Source organism: Meleagris gallopavo, chromosome 8, assembly GCF_000146605.3.
Source record: "Meleagris gallopavo isolate NT-WF06-2002-E0010 breed Aviagen turkey brand Nicholas breeding stock chromosome 8, Turkey_5.1, whole genome shotgun sequence".
Taxonomy (NCBI): domain Eukaryota; kingdom Metazoa; phylum Chordata; class Aves; order Galliformes; family Phasianidae; genus Meleagris; species Meleagris gallopavo.
The window spans coordinates 33489569-33501867 of NC_015018.2; the positions used below are offsets into that span (position 1 = coordinate 33489569).

Sequence of the window (12299 nt, forward strand, 5' to 3'; positions counted from 1 at the left end):
GCGGGTCACAACAAAGCTCTTGGCGGCCGGTAGCGAACGGCCTGCGTGAAACTGGGCTTGGGCGCCTCGCCATATGGCTTCTGGTGGAAACCGGGGCGTCTTAGGAAAAAGGGGTTCGTATTCGACTGGAAGTGGAAAAGCAATTATAGAGTGAAGGATGCTGTCAGAGGAAGGAAATTTCAGCTACTTGGACATAAAGAGCTGTGGGAGAGCCCCATCATCGTGGGTTGTAGTTGGGAAAGAACCTGGAGGAGCTGTAATATGTGATGCTGAATTTCTTAACAGTTTATTGTTCGAGGTGTCGGAATGATTTCTAAATATACAGATGGAGTGCATCCACAGTTACTGCTGTGGGGGAGGCAGCCTTCTAAAATTGATTGCCAATGCAAATTGTACAGTAACTTGTGTAAGCAGGTTAATGGTAATACTATTGGTATTAGTAAGGTTAAAAGTGGTACATTGCAAGAAAATACTATTTAATTGACTTCTGGGTGGGGGTGGTGGTTTGTTTGCAGGTCTGTGAATCAAGTGTGTGTGGAAAAATCACTCATATTCAGAGCTAATATTCCTTACCATACTGATATCATTGCTGTCTCTGATGGACCTGATCTATTCTGTGTGCAGCTGGGTGAACGTAAGTAACTTTTCTTTCTATTAAGCTTATTCTAATATAGCCTCTGCATAAGGGATCTGAAACTTGTGTTATAGTTGTTACAGGAACTACAGCAGCCAAAATACTAATTAGTAAGATGATAGGGAATCATGATTCCGTCATCAAAGACAAAAAATAATAATTCTGCTCTTTTTAAGGGTAATGTCTCTCTGGCTAAATAGAGCCTGTATCAATCACTTCTGTGTTTGAGATACCTTAGTTTGCTACCCTTAGAGCAGAAAATAAATGTTGACATTCAAAATGTACTCCTGTTATACTTTTCAGAAGGTGATTTCTGATCATGTTTTGTATTACTTTTTTCTTGTGCTTATTTTCATACTTTCTTCTTTTCTGGGACCTGTTTTTCTCGTTTTTGCAGTTTTTCTCAGTGCTCCTTTTTGCTGTCTAAAGGTAGAGTTTCACATTTGTCTTAATGTGATGGTAAAGAGGACAGTGTGACTGCTCACCATGTACCCAACAATTCATCCTGACCTTGAGCCTCATGTCTAACAATCATATGTCTGGCTGAGTTAAGCAGTCAGGCTTGATCTAACTTTTGAAAAAGAGACTGGTGCTGTCTTGTTTTCAGCTGGGATACAGCTGATTTTCTTGCTAGTGGCTGATAGGGTGCTGTGTTTGGATATAAAGTGAAAATAATGTTAATAACAAGCTAGTATTTCAGTTGTTGGTTAACAGTGTTTACCTTGAGTCTTGGCTTTTTATGCTGCCTTGCTATCCAGCATTAGGAGGCTGGGAGTGCACTGGAAACTGAAGACAGCTGACCCAAACGAACTGAAGGGATATTCCATACCGTGTTGCATCATGCTGAATAGTAAAACTAGGGGAGGAGTTAGCCAGATATAGTTGTCCAACCATTTATCTCAGCTAAGAAGCTTTAAATTTCTCACAGATCTATCTTTTCCAATTCTCTCCTCAATCCCACTGTGGGAGGTGGTGAGTGAATAGCTTTGTGGTGCTTGCTAGGCAAGCAAGTGGTAAGAAAGCTGTTCTAGCTGTTCTATTTTTGTAACACTTACATGGAACTTACTATTCCTTGGGCCTCTGGGCAGGTATGCTCTTTGCTAAGTAAAAAACTGGCTAGATGGCCAGGCTTGGAGAGTGATAGTGAATAGAGTTAAATCCAGATAGCGACCAGTCACTAGTGTGGTGTTCACCAGGGGGTCAGTATTGGGGCTGCCTTGTTTAATATCTTTATTGATTATCTGGACAAGAGGATTGAGTGCACTTTCAGTAAATGTACAGATAACACCAAATCGATCTGCTTGAGAGTAGGGAGACCCTACAGAGGGATCTGGATAGGCTAAACTGATGGTCTTGTTAAAGCTCATATAACTGGACTCAACCTAAGTGGCAGGTCTTGCACTTCAATCACAACATGCATTGCTACAGGCTTGGGCAGAGTGGCTGGAAAGCTGTGTGGGGAAAAAGGATCTTGGGGTGTTAGCTGACCGCAAGCTGAACGTGAGCCAGCACCATGCTCCAGTGGCCAAGAAGGCTGATGGAATCCTGGCTTGCATCAGAAATAGTGCAGTCAGCAGGAGCGGGGGGGGGAGGATTGTCCCTCTGTCATCTTGAGTGCTTTATTCAGTTCTTGGCCCCTCACTAGAAAAAGGCATCGAGGCCATGGATCATGTCCAGAGAAGTGCAATGAAACTGTGAAGGGTTTGGAGCACAGGTCTTACGAGGAATGGCTGAGGGAACTGGGACTGTGTAGTCTAGGAAAGAGGAGGCACACCTTATCACTCTCTACAACTCTCTAGAAGGAGGTAGTGAGGTAAGGGTCAGCCTCTTTTCCCAGGTAACAGCAATAGGATGGCAGGCAATAGCTTCAACTTGTGCCAGGGGAGGTTTGAGTTGGATATAAGGAAAACTTTCTTTTCCAAGAGTGGTGATGCATTGGAACAGGCTGCCCAGGGAGGTGGTGGAGTCACCATCCCTGGAGATTTTCAAGAAAAGGGTAGATGCTGCACTGAGTTATATGGTCTAGTGTGGTCACAAGCATGGGTGTATGGTAGATCATCTCTGTGGTCTTTCCAGCCTTAATAGTTCTATGATATTTTATGTCTGTCTCTTTGCCTCCCCACTCCCTCCCCTCCAAAAAAAAGCAGTTGTTTAAGTAATGCTTTTTGTCAGATGTAAGAAAGCTTTTATTTCTGTTTGATGGTTTGTCTGTTTAAGAATTATCTACTTGGACATTGAACAGCAGAATTGCACAGAGAGCTTAATTTCCTATAATTTTTTTTGTTCTTAAATCAACTGGAATACCTAAGGCCTTTTTGGTGCTAACCTACCTGTTGTGGGTATGATTTGGAATCTTCAGTGATTATGAAAGATGTTTTATTTGCGTGCATTAAAAAGCTTACTCTCTGAACAAGTCTATCTGTTGTATCATTAATCATTTGCCATTTAGAGACTTGGTGTTTTAGCAGTAATGATTTAATATAGCATTGTAACAGTTCTGAATATCAATGAGCAAGGAAGATATCACTCTGAGATACGAGTAGGAGTTTGTCTTTTAAGAATGTCTATTCACAGTTTATACTTACTTTAAAGTTTATTCAACACTATTTTTAATCAATTTAATGTTTTTACTGATTTCACATACTAATAGTGTTTTGACATAAAAATGTCAGATGAGTGTAACTTGGACACTTTACAAAATGGAGAGCACATATTAAGGCAGTCACCTTAAATAATTTTCATTATTTCACAAGATCACATTTATATATTAACATGTTTTTCATGAAACATTACAAATTACTACTCATTATGTCATCTTGTTCATAGCTGGTATTACCCTGTGTAGAGAAACTGTTGGGTTACAGCATTAACTGGTGATTGAGCACCTGAAGTGGTGTACCTGGCCTTGGGAGCACAGGCAAATTGCAGCTGTGCTTTCCAAGGAACCAGAAGTGCACCCAGGGTGGAGCCACCCTGGCTCATATAATGGCTAGCTACTGAAGGAAGAACATCTCTTGGACCTAGGCTGCTTTCTGGGAAGGAGTGCTGTATAGCCAGCGATCTCCTTCACCAGTTGGGTGAGTTCATCCCTTCTTTCTGTATGTGACTATTGGCCTACCTTGTGATATATTTAGTGAATACTTTGCTTGATATCACCAAGAAGCTGTCAGAAGCAATTTCTCTTCATGAATAGAGCACCCTGTTAGCAATTAATATATGGCACTATATAGCTTATAACTATATGGCTAAAAATAGTCACTTTTAAAATATTGGTATGTTTACTTTTCCTTAGAATTCTTTTCTAGTAATTTGAATGTTGGTGGATTATTGTTTGGTTTTTTTTCCAACCTTTAGCGAAACTGAACTATTTCCAGCAGCCACGGCGTATCAAAAAATCTGATTTTCTCAAGCTCTTGAGGAAGTATGGCAGGCACTCTTTCTTAGCGCAATCACAAGTCCAGCCATCATTCTCTGCGTTTTACCGAGTGAGTTGAAAGAAAATACCAACTGGCTTGCAGGTATACCGTTGCTGTAGCTGTCTGTAATGAGAACAAATTCAAAGATCCTTTGTATTTTTCTACCTTTTAAACCATATTATATTTCAGTTCTTTTCCTTACTGTGTAAAATGTTTCTAATTAGTGTTCTTGCATTTAAAAGTTTGTACAACCCTTTAAACAAAACTGTGTGCAAAGGAGAAGTTCAGGTTTGCCTCTTTGCCCTGATGTCATCACCTTGAACTTGGTCTTACCGTTCCAGAGTAATGTTTCCAAATTGTCTTTTCAGGCTGGCGATCCAATCCTAATCTACTTTGATTCGTTATCTATACTGAGTGTGCTTAGACAGCCAGTAAAAATGGGAGTCGGTGGACTTTGTGTAGATGGAAATCCAGCTGGTTAGTAAAAGAAAAGGCATTTCTGAGGTTTATGTGCTTCTGTTTTCTCTTATTTGATGTCATCTTTTAACTCAGGCTTCCTGGAAAGTGAAAGCACAAGCTGTACTCGCATTTTCACAAACCTGAGCAGGAGCTGTGTCAGTGACCCTGCCCTAAATGCTGCCTCCTACTACCATGACTTTGCAGTACTAAAGGTGTGTCTCTTATTTTTTTCCTTTTGTTCAATGCCATGTTTGCTTGACTTAGCACTGTCATCCATTTCAACTTCATGTAACTTGAAAAAGGTTACTTGGTGTGTAGTATCCCGTGGTCTTCTGATTATGGCCTTCTTGCTAGAAATCCTGTTGAAAATGTCCCGGATCAGTGATGAACCATCATTTAAATGTGCTTTCCAATAAACTTCAGTTATTAGAAAGTACTTAGTGCATATAACAGCTATTTCATTGATATTTCATATTTTATGGTTTAAGTACAATGCTTACATTTTAAATAGACCATTTATTAAAAATACTTTTCCCTCTCTTCCATCAACTTGATCAACAAAGTAAAGCATATTCTCAGGAAATAATGAAGGTTTTTTTTTGTTTTGTTTTGTTGTTTTGTTTTTTTTGGTTACAGTATGTTTTCTGTAAAATCCCATCTAATTCCAGTTGTCATATAAGCTTTATTTCACAGAATCACAGAATGGTTGAAGTCGGAAGGGACATCTGTAGGTTGTCTCTTCTAACCTGTAGCTCAAGCAGGGAGACCTAGGGCAAGTTGTCCAGGACCAGGCTTTTGAAGATGTCCCAGGAGGGACGCTCCATGACTTCTGTGGACAACTTGTACCAGTGCTCTGTCATAGGAAAGAGGTGCTTCTTGATATTTAGGTGGGACCTCTTGTGTTATAGTTTGTCTATCTGTTCCTCTATACATCCAGTAATTCCCAAATAAAACACTCAAATATCTCCTCCTCCTGCTGTTTTCCAGTCTAAGCTTGATACAGAAGTCTGCTCAATCAGATTAGTCAAAAAGGAGACATAAGAGAACTGGCGAACGTCTTGACCTTGGTCTTTCTGTGCTTTATCAAAATCCGTTCCTCTGTTTACAGACACCTTTCTAAAAGTCATCTTAGGAAATCTGCACCTATAAATACTAAAGCAGTTTGCAACTCAGCATCGTGAGAAACTAGAAAGAATAACCGAATGGTTGAGGCTGGAAGGGACCTTTGGTCCATCTGGTCCAATCTCACGCTCCATCAGAGACAGCTAGAGCAGGGGGCCCAGGACCATGTCCTGGTGGCTTGAAGATGACCAAGGGGGAGATCCACAACCTCTGTGGGTGACCTCTGCCAGTGCTCCATCACCAACACTGTATGGAAGTGCTTCCTCAAGATCAGATGGAACCTCCTGTGTTCCAGTTTGTGCTCTCTGAGCTTCTCTTCACAGGAGAGGAGCTCCTGTTCCTTGACCATCTTGGTGCCCTTCCATTGGCCTCTTCTCAGTATGTCCAGGTTTCTCTTGTTCTGGGGCCCTGTAATGTAGATGCAACCTCTCTTTACCTGCTGGTGATGCTTTGCTTAATGCTGCCAGGAATACCATTAGCGTTCTTAGTGAGAAGGGCACATTGCTGACTCATGTTCTATCTGGTGTCTATTAACATCTGCTGTATCCTATTCTGTAGTGCTGATTTCATATATTCTAAGATTGAATTCTGTATCAATTAATACTTTATTAATCCTGAAGATAATGTCTAATTACTATTTATTTTTGTGTTCATAATGTGAGTTTTACCAAGGGATCGCTTAATATCTCATTATTCATTTCTTCTCGCCAGTTTCTCAGTTACGCTAAGATGATACACCAAAAGAGTGCGTCAATATTAGCACCTTATTAAAGTTAGTGGCTCTGCTTACCTTTTAATTGGAAATATTCTTCTAAATCTACATAACTGTAGTAAGAGAGCATTCCACTGATCAAATGTAATTCATGTTTCTGTGCTTACTCTGCTACCGACGGCAAAACTTAATTTTTTCTCAAGTAGGTGCTGTAATAGGTACTTCATTCCACAAGGGAAAGCTACAGGAACAGATAGAAGATGATAGTAATATTTTCAGTTTGTTGACAGGGCCAGGAAAAAATGCTGTCTTCTGTTCTTCTAAATATACATTTTTTTTTTTAATAGTATATCTGTAGTTTTTAATCTATGGATGACAAGTTTTAGATATCTTAAATAAGCTAAGTGACTTTTGTCACTGAAATACGTAGGATGTATTTTGTTTGTCTTGTGATTTACTTGCAAACTCAGAAAATCTGTTGTTTTTTGGTGCTGTTTTCTTGGTTTGTTTATTTTCCCTAGGTTCCGATCCATGACACCATTGCAGAGTCCATGAAGGTCAGTCTCTTTTGCCAGTGAAAGTAACTTCTGCTTCTGAAACTAAGTATTGGGAATAGTAGACATTCGTAACAATAGTCACAGCTTGAAAACTTGAGAAGAGTGGGAACATTTGGTGTCTGAAGTAAGACTCCGTGTAAGAAAGTGTCATGTTACAGACAAAAATACAGGGGTATAAGGCAACATGTGCTTTTAAATGATTGAGCACAGAGGGCACTGGAGTCAGGGATGTGACAAAAAGTCAAATGTCATCTGGAACAGAGTGGTGTGTTCCCAGATCACAGCTGCAGCAGGAAGGTAGATCTTGGTTGGAAAAGCAGTGGAAAAGAGGAAGATGTGCTCTTTTTAAACAACTGTTATTCATTAATATCTTTACTCTCCAGGTAAGGATCAGCCCAATTGGACCACCTGGAGCTCCCTACATGGAAGATAACACGTGTAACAATGCTGTTTCTGAAGTATCTTGACCTTTTTATTTTAGTCTCAATGCTAACTTCAAGTTGTTACCCTATTACTGTGTCTCTGATTCTTCTCTGGATTGGACTTTCAGGTGATCTATGAGATAGAATTTAATGGTACCCATGGGATTCAGAGTGTGTCTGTCCGGTTCAAAGTGACCAGCATCTCTGGGAGCTCTGGATTCTCACTGCAGCAGCACTTCACTTTGCGTTTTTGGGTCAGTGTCTCAGGCTGTTGTGAAGTTTGTGTTTTCTGTGACTTTTGACCCAATTCTGTACAGAAGAGATGAGAATAGAGCAGTGCTGTAGTACTATGATAACACCATCTGTCAAAGAAAGTAGGAGATGCCTCTGCTCTTAAGTAAATTATACTAGTAGAACAAACTCGGTTTAAGTAAGCAACTTTGAAGGGGCTGATTATTTTGATCTGCCTGGGTTGGATTAGTTTGCTTTTGGTTGGTTTACGTTAAGTTCCTTGCATTGGTTGTTTTTGGTGGGCAGAAGAGGAAAGAGAGGGTCAGGGTCATCAGCACAGTATCAGAAAGGAAAAGGTTGGAGCTATTACTGTATCTGGGATGTTCAGTGTTTGTGAACAGAGTTGGTAGGTTTATTCCAGGTACTGAACTTTGTGCAGTGGGAATGAGATTTGCTTTGGAGGGGGTGGACTGCTGGGAGACAGTAATGTGTTTTGAAGTTTATAAACTTTCTCCTACAGAGACAATGCAAAGTTGGATAAATGGTGACCCACAGGAGTTAGTAAGTGCGCAGTGCAATCTTGCTGAATTTATTCTCAAAGTCTGTCTCCATAAAACAATTTAGAGGTGGTGTCTCTCAGAATCAAGGTTTGTTCTGCAGATCATCTTTAGAATTGCCCAGAGTTATTTATTTGCTTCCTTAGACAGAAATGCTGAGCAACTGACTCAAAAACTGCCCTGGCAGAGTCTGCACTTCAGGATAATGACATCTAGTCGGTTTGGATTGTTTGTTTGGGGTTTTTTGTTTTGTTTTTGTTGTCATTGTTTGGTTTTGTTTACCTCCTGGACTACGTATTAACTTGTCAGGTAAAAAAGACTGTTTGAAATCAAACAGTGGAGGCTTTAGTAGCATATGATATTCAGTCATTCAAAAACAGTGGGTTAAGTCTACTTTTCTGAGAATGCAGATTTAATCTCCTGAGATGAACAGATCTAACTAATACTAATGTCTCTCTCTTTTTTTTTTGTAACATTCTTTCTTGCTTTGCCTATTTGTAGACCAAGATGCTTTCTCATACACTGCCTAGAAGTGGAAACCCTGGTTATATCACTGGAGCACCACTACTGATTGCAAATGGTAGTGCAGTGCAGCATGTATCCTTTCTGCTGTCATGTTTTATCTGTCATTGGGTTTCTTTACTTCTGTTACTATGTTGCTTGGACTTCTGAGACTGTACCTTTGCCTGTGAGGGCATACTTCAGTATAACTTTGCAGCCAGCAATAAGCTGTTTGGTCAGGACTGAATTGTAGACCTGTGATAGTGCAAAGGAGGAATGTGCAGTAAGAAGATTGTTAAATACGAGTCGAGTGTCCTTTGTGATCTGCTTCTTGACATGCAGATTGTTAGATGAGCATTCTGCAGAGCGAGGCTGATGGCAGTTGCTCGCAGTTTCTGAGACATACAGTACGATTTGGAAGCAATATGAGGACTGGCTGCAAACTCAGGTAAGAACACGATCTGTGGTCATCCTTCCTGAAACATCTAGGAGGCATGGAGTCACTTAGCACCTTTGTTTGTAGTTTTCACTCATTTCCATGGAGCCAAGGTCCATCTTTAAGGTCACCCATAGTTTTAATATAGATCTTTCACATTAACCCTAAGAGAACTAGACTATCAGAGGGATGGTGAGATTCTAGAACAGTTTGAACATGAGATGATCTTATAGGAAGTCTTCAGGCTTTGGTCTGGCGACATGGCGCAGAGAAGAGTAAAGTTTATATTTGAGAAGTGAATTATAATAGAACCTTAAAAAATGATTATTCTAATTTGGTTTATTATTTTGTTGGTGAAAGGTCAGGTATACCATCACTGAGGTAGTAAGATGGCTAAAAAGCAGTCAGTACTCTTCATTGTGTTATCCTGTCAAGTTCTTCACCGTTTTCTTTGCAGAAAGTATTGAATGTTGACTCATCAGAAGAACAGAAGAAATACTTGTTGCTGAGGAAAGCTGTTGATGCCATCTGCTTCTGTCTTGGAAAGCCTTGTAGATAAAGCTGTTACTTTTTTTTCCTCTTTCTAGGCTAACTCAAATGGAAGAAAGTAATTGCAGTTACATCCAGCTGAAGTTATACAACGCTTTTCAGGGGATGAACCAAGCAGAGAACCTTGCTATAATTGGTAGTGCTCGTTCAACCCAAGAAGAAGAGTGGGTGACCATTCTGATCCAGAACTGCAGTGTACAGGTAATATAAATGCAAGAAGACAATCTGAATATCTCTTTCATATCTTTGTTTTAGTTTGAGAGGTGTGAATAATGTTAAAAAAAAAAAAAGGACCAGCTTGTTCATCAAAGCTAGTTTTATTTGTGTGGTAATCCACACAAATAGGAGTCTTAATACTCATAAACACTCATTTATTAGTGTTTGTGTCATTAGGATATTTACTAAACAACAACAAAAAACTGATAGATTTAATCTCTTCCTTGTAATGGTATTTAAATAGCCAAGAAGAGATTAATGCTTAATCTGGTGCTGTACTAGTTAAGTTTTCTGACTGTGTTCTAAGATTAATACAAACTGTTTACTCCTATTAATTTAATACTTGTTACCATCTCTTCTGATTTTTTTTTTGTTGTTGTTTCTAGTGACATTTATATATTGCCTAACTAAAGCTAAGAGCTTGCAATCCAATGCTTGCTGGGGAGGCAAATTTTAATAATTATTCATCTATTAGAAGGTGTCCTCATAGAAGGCAAAATCCAGGTGATAGAGGTAAGATAAATTCTGTCTAGAAATTAGATGACAGTGAGATGGATATAGCTCTAAAATGGGCAGCTGACCTGACAAGAAGTTGTGGGGTTAGTCCTGAAGTAAGTGATTGAGATTCTGAGACCTTTGTTACCTGAAGCGTTGGGTTTTGACCATAATGGTCCTTTTCAACATTTAAATTACTGTATTCAGATGTTTGGGTTATATTTTATTTTCAGACTGAGAATTGCAGTTCCTGTTGCATGATTCCTCTGACCCTGGATATACAGATATTGTGGACTAAGATGGGTCTCCTGTCCAACCCACAAGCTCAAATATTGGGTGTACGGTACTTCTATCACTGTCAACCCCTAAAGGTACGGGATTTCAAACCTTTCTGTCATACAGCAGTATGAAATGAGATTCACAGATTATTTAAGAACCAAGGTATCAAGTGGTCTTGATATTGAGGAGTTGATCTACCAAGTTTTAGAAGTGGTTTGGCTACAGTGACAAGAGTTTGTATTTTACTGATCTGTAGAGGAAGCTGGTTTTCTGGCTTTGCTGATTAATGTTCTCAGTCAGTTGTACAGCTAGAAGAGGTACTTGCTTTTCAATCACAAACCACTTCATATTAAGGAGTCAAAACCTTAATTTAAGCTCAGTATAAAGTAGGAATTATAAAAGTTGAGTAGCTGTGTATGTCTTGTCCCTTAAAACCTTGTGGAGCACACAAGCTGTTTCAAGAGTCCATTACAGAACTTACCTGGGAGATGCATCTTTTGCATTAGGCATTCTGAATTCTTTCTACTTTCCATTTTGTTACAGTCCCTAAGCACAAGCTTGGTGCCTTTGACAACTCTTGTTACCTTCACTGACATGACGGAATGGCCAGAACCTCCACGTGGCCTGCCCAAAGTACACTGGAAACTCCCATTTGACTTTTTTTTCCATTCAAGATGGTACTGAATATTGAAAGAAGTTATAGAGATGATTTGACTGCCTATTTTGTTGTGATTCTAATATTGTCTAGTATTCTCTGCTTTTGAAGAGAGTCAAATAGATGGGACCTGTATAAATTCACTTACTGAACTTTAAGTACATTTGTGCTGTGATCCAGATCATAAACTGTTTTCATCAGATTCTTACGCTGTCTATCATATCTTATGTGCCTTCTGTTGATGGATTAATGTACTTGAATAGTTTCTGTCCCGTGTTCTCTCATTCTCCTGTTCTCCATATACACAATCTTTAAACCTCTTTGAAGTGAAATTCTTAAGGGGTGGGGTAGTTGAGAGATGTTGGAAGAATGAGGAGCAGGAAGGAAGAAGTTAAAATGAACTTGTTCCCAGAAACCAAGTGTTTTCTAAACCACGGAATGTAGAGAGAGGACTGGAGTTAAGACTTCTATTTTGGATCATAGAAGGCACCCTTGGGTTGGAAGGGACCCTAAAGATCATCTCGTTCCAACCCCCTGCTGTAGGCAGGGACACCTCCCACAGCCCAGGTTGCTCCCAGCCCTATCCAACCTGGCCTGGAGTGCTTCCAGGGAGGAGGCATCCGCAGCCTCATGGGCAACCTGTTCCAGCGTCTCACCACCCTCACGGTGAAGAATTCCTTCTAACATCTGGTCTAAATCTACCCTCTTCCAGTCTAAAGCCTCTTCCCTTTGTCCTGTCACTACCTGCCCTTACAAGAAGTCCCTCCCCAGCTTTCCTGCAGGCCCCTTCGGGTACTGGAAGGCCGCTGGCAGGTCTCCCTGCTGCCTTCTCTTGTCCATTCTGCAGAGCCCCAGCTCTCTCAGCCCGGCCTTGCAGGTGGGTGCTCCAGCCGTCTGATCATCTTCGTGGTCCTCCTCTGGACCCGCTCCAACAGCTCCACGTCCTTCTTGTGCTGGGGGCCCAGAACTGGACGCAGTGCTCCAGGTGGGGTCTCACGAGAGCAGAGCAGAGGGGCAGAATCGCCTCCCTCTCCCTGCTGGTCACACTTCTCTTGATG

At 40.5% G+C, this 12299-nt stretch overlaps 1 protein-coding gene across 1 annotated transcript; it reads left to right on the forward strand.

Annotated features, from left to right (window-relative positions):
- Window positions 1–480: 480 nt before the first annotated feature.
- On the forward strand, window positions 481–11510 carry TCTN3 (tectonic family member 3; the record flags this gene model as incomplete). Its single annotated transcript, XM_019617992.1, is given in 13 exon segments — window positions 481–634; window positions 3989–4119; window positions 4419–4527; window positions 4603–4721; window positions 6865–6900; window positions 7284–7358; window positions 7451–7576; window positions 8612–8707; window positions 8962–9059; window positions 9635–9797; window positions 10541–10678; window positions 11130–11241; window positions 11244–11510. Coding segments are annotated over 13 exon segments (1464 nt in total), but the record flags the coding sequence as incomplete, so codon positions are not given.
- Between the last annotated feature and the right edge of the window lie 789 nt (window positions 11511–12299).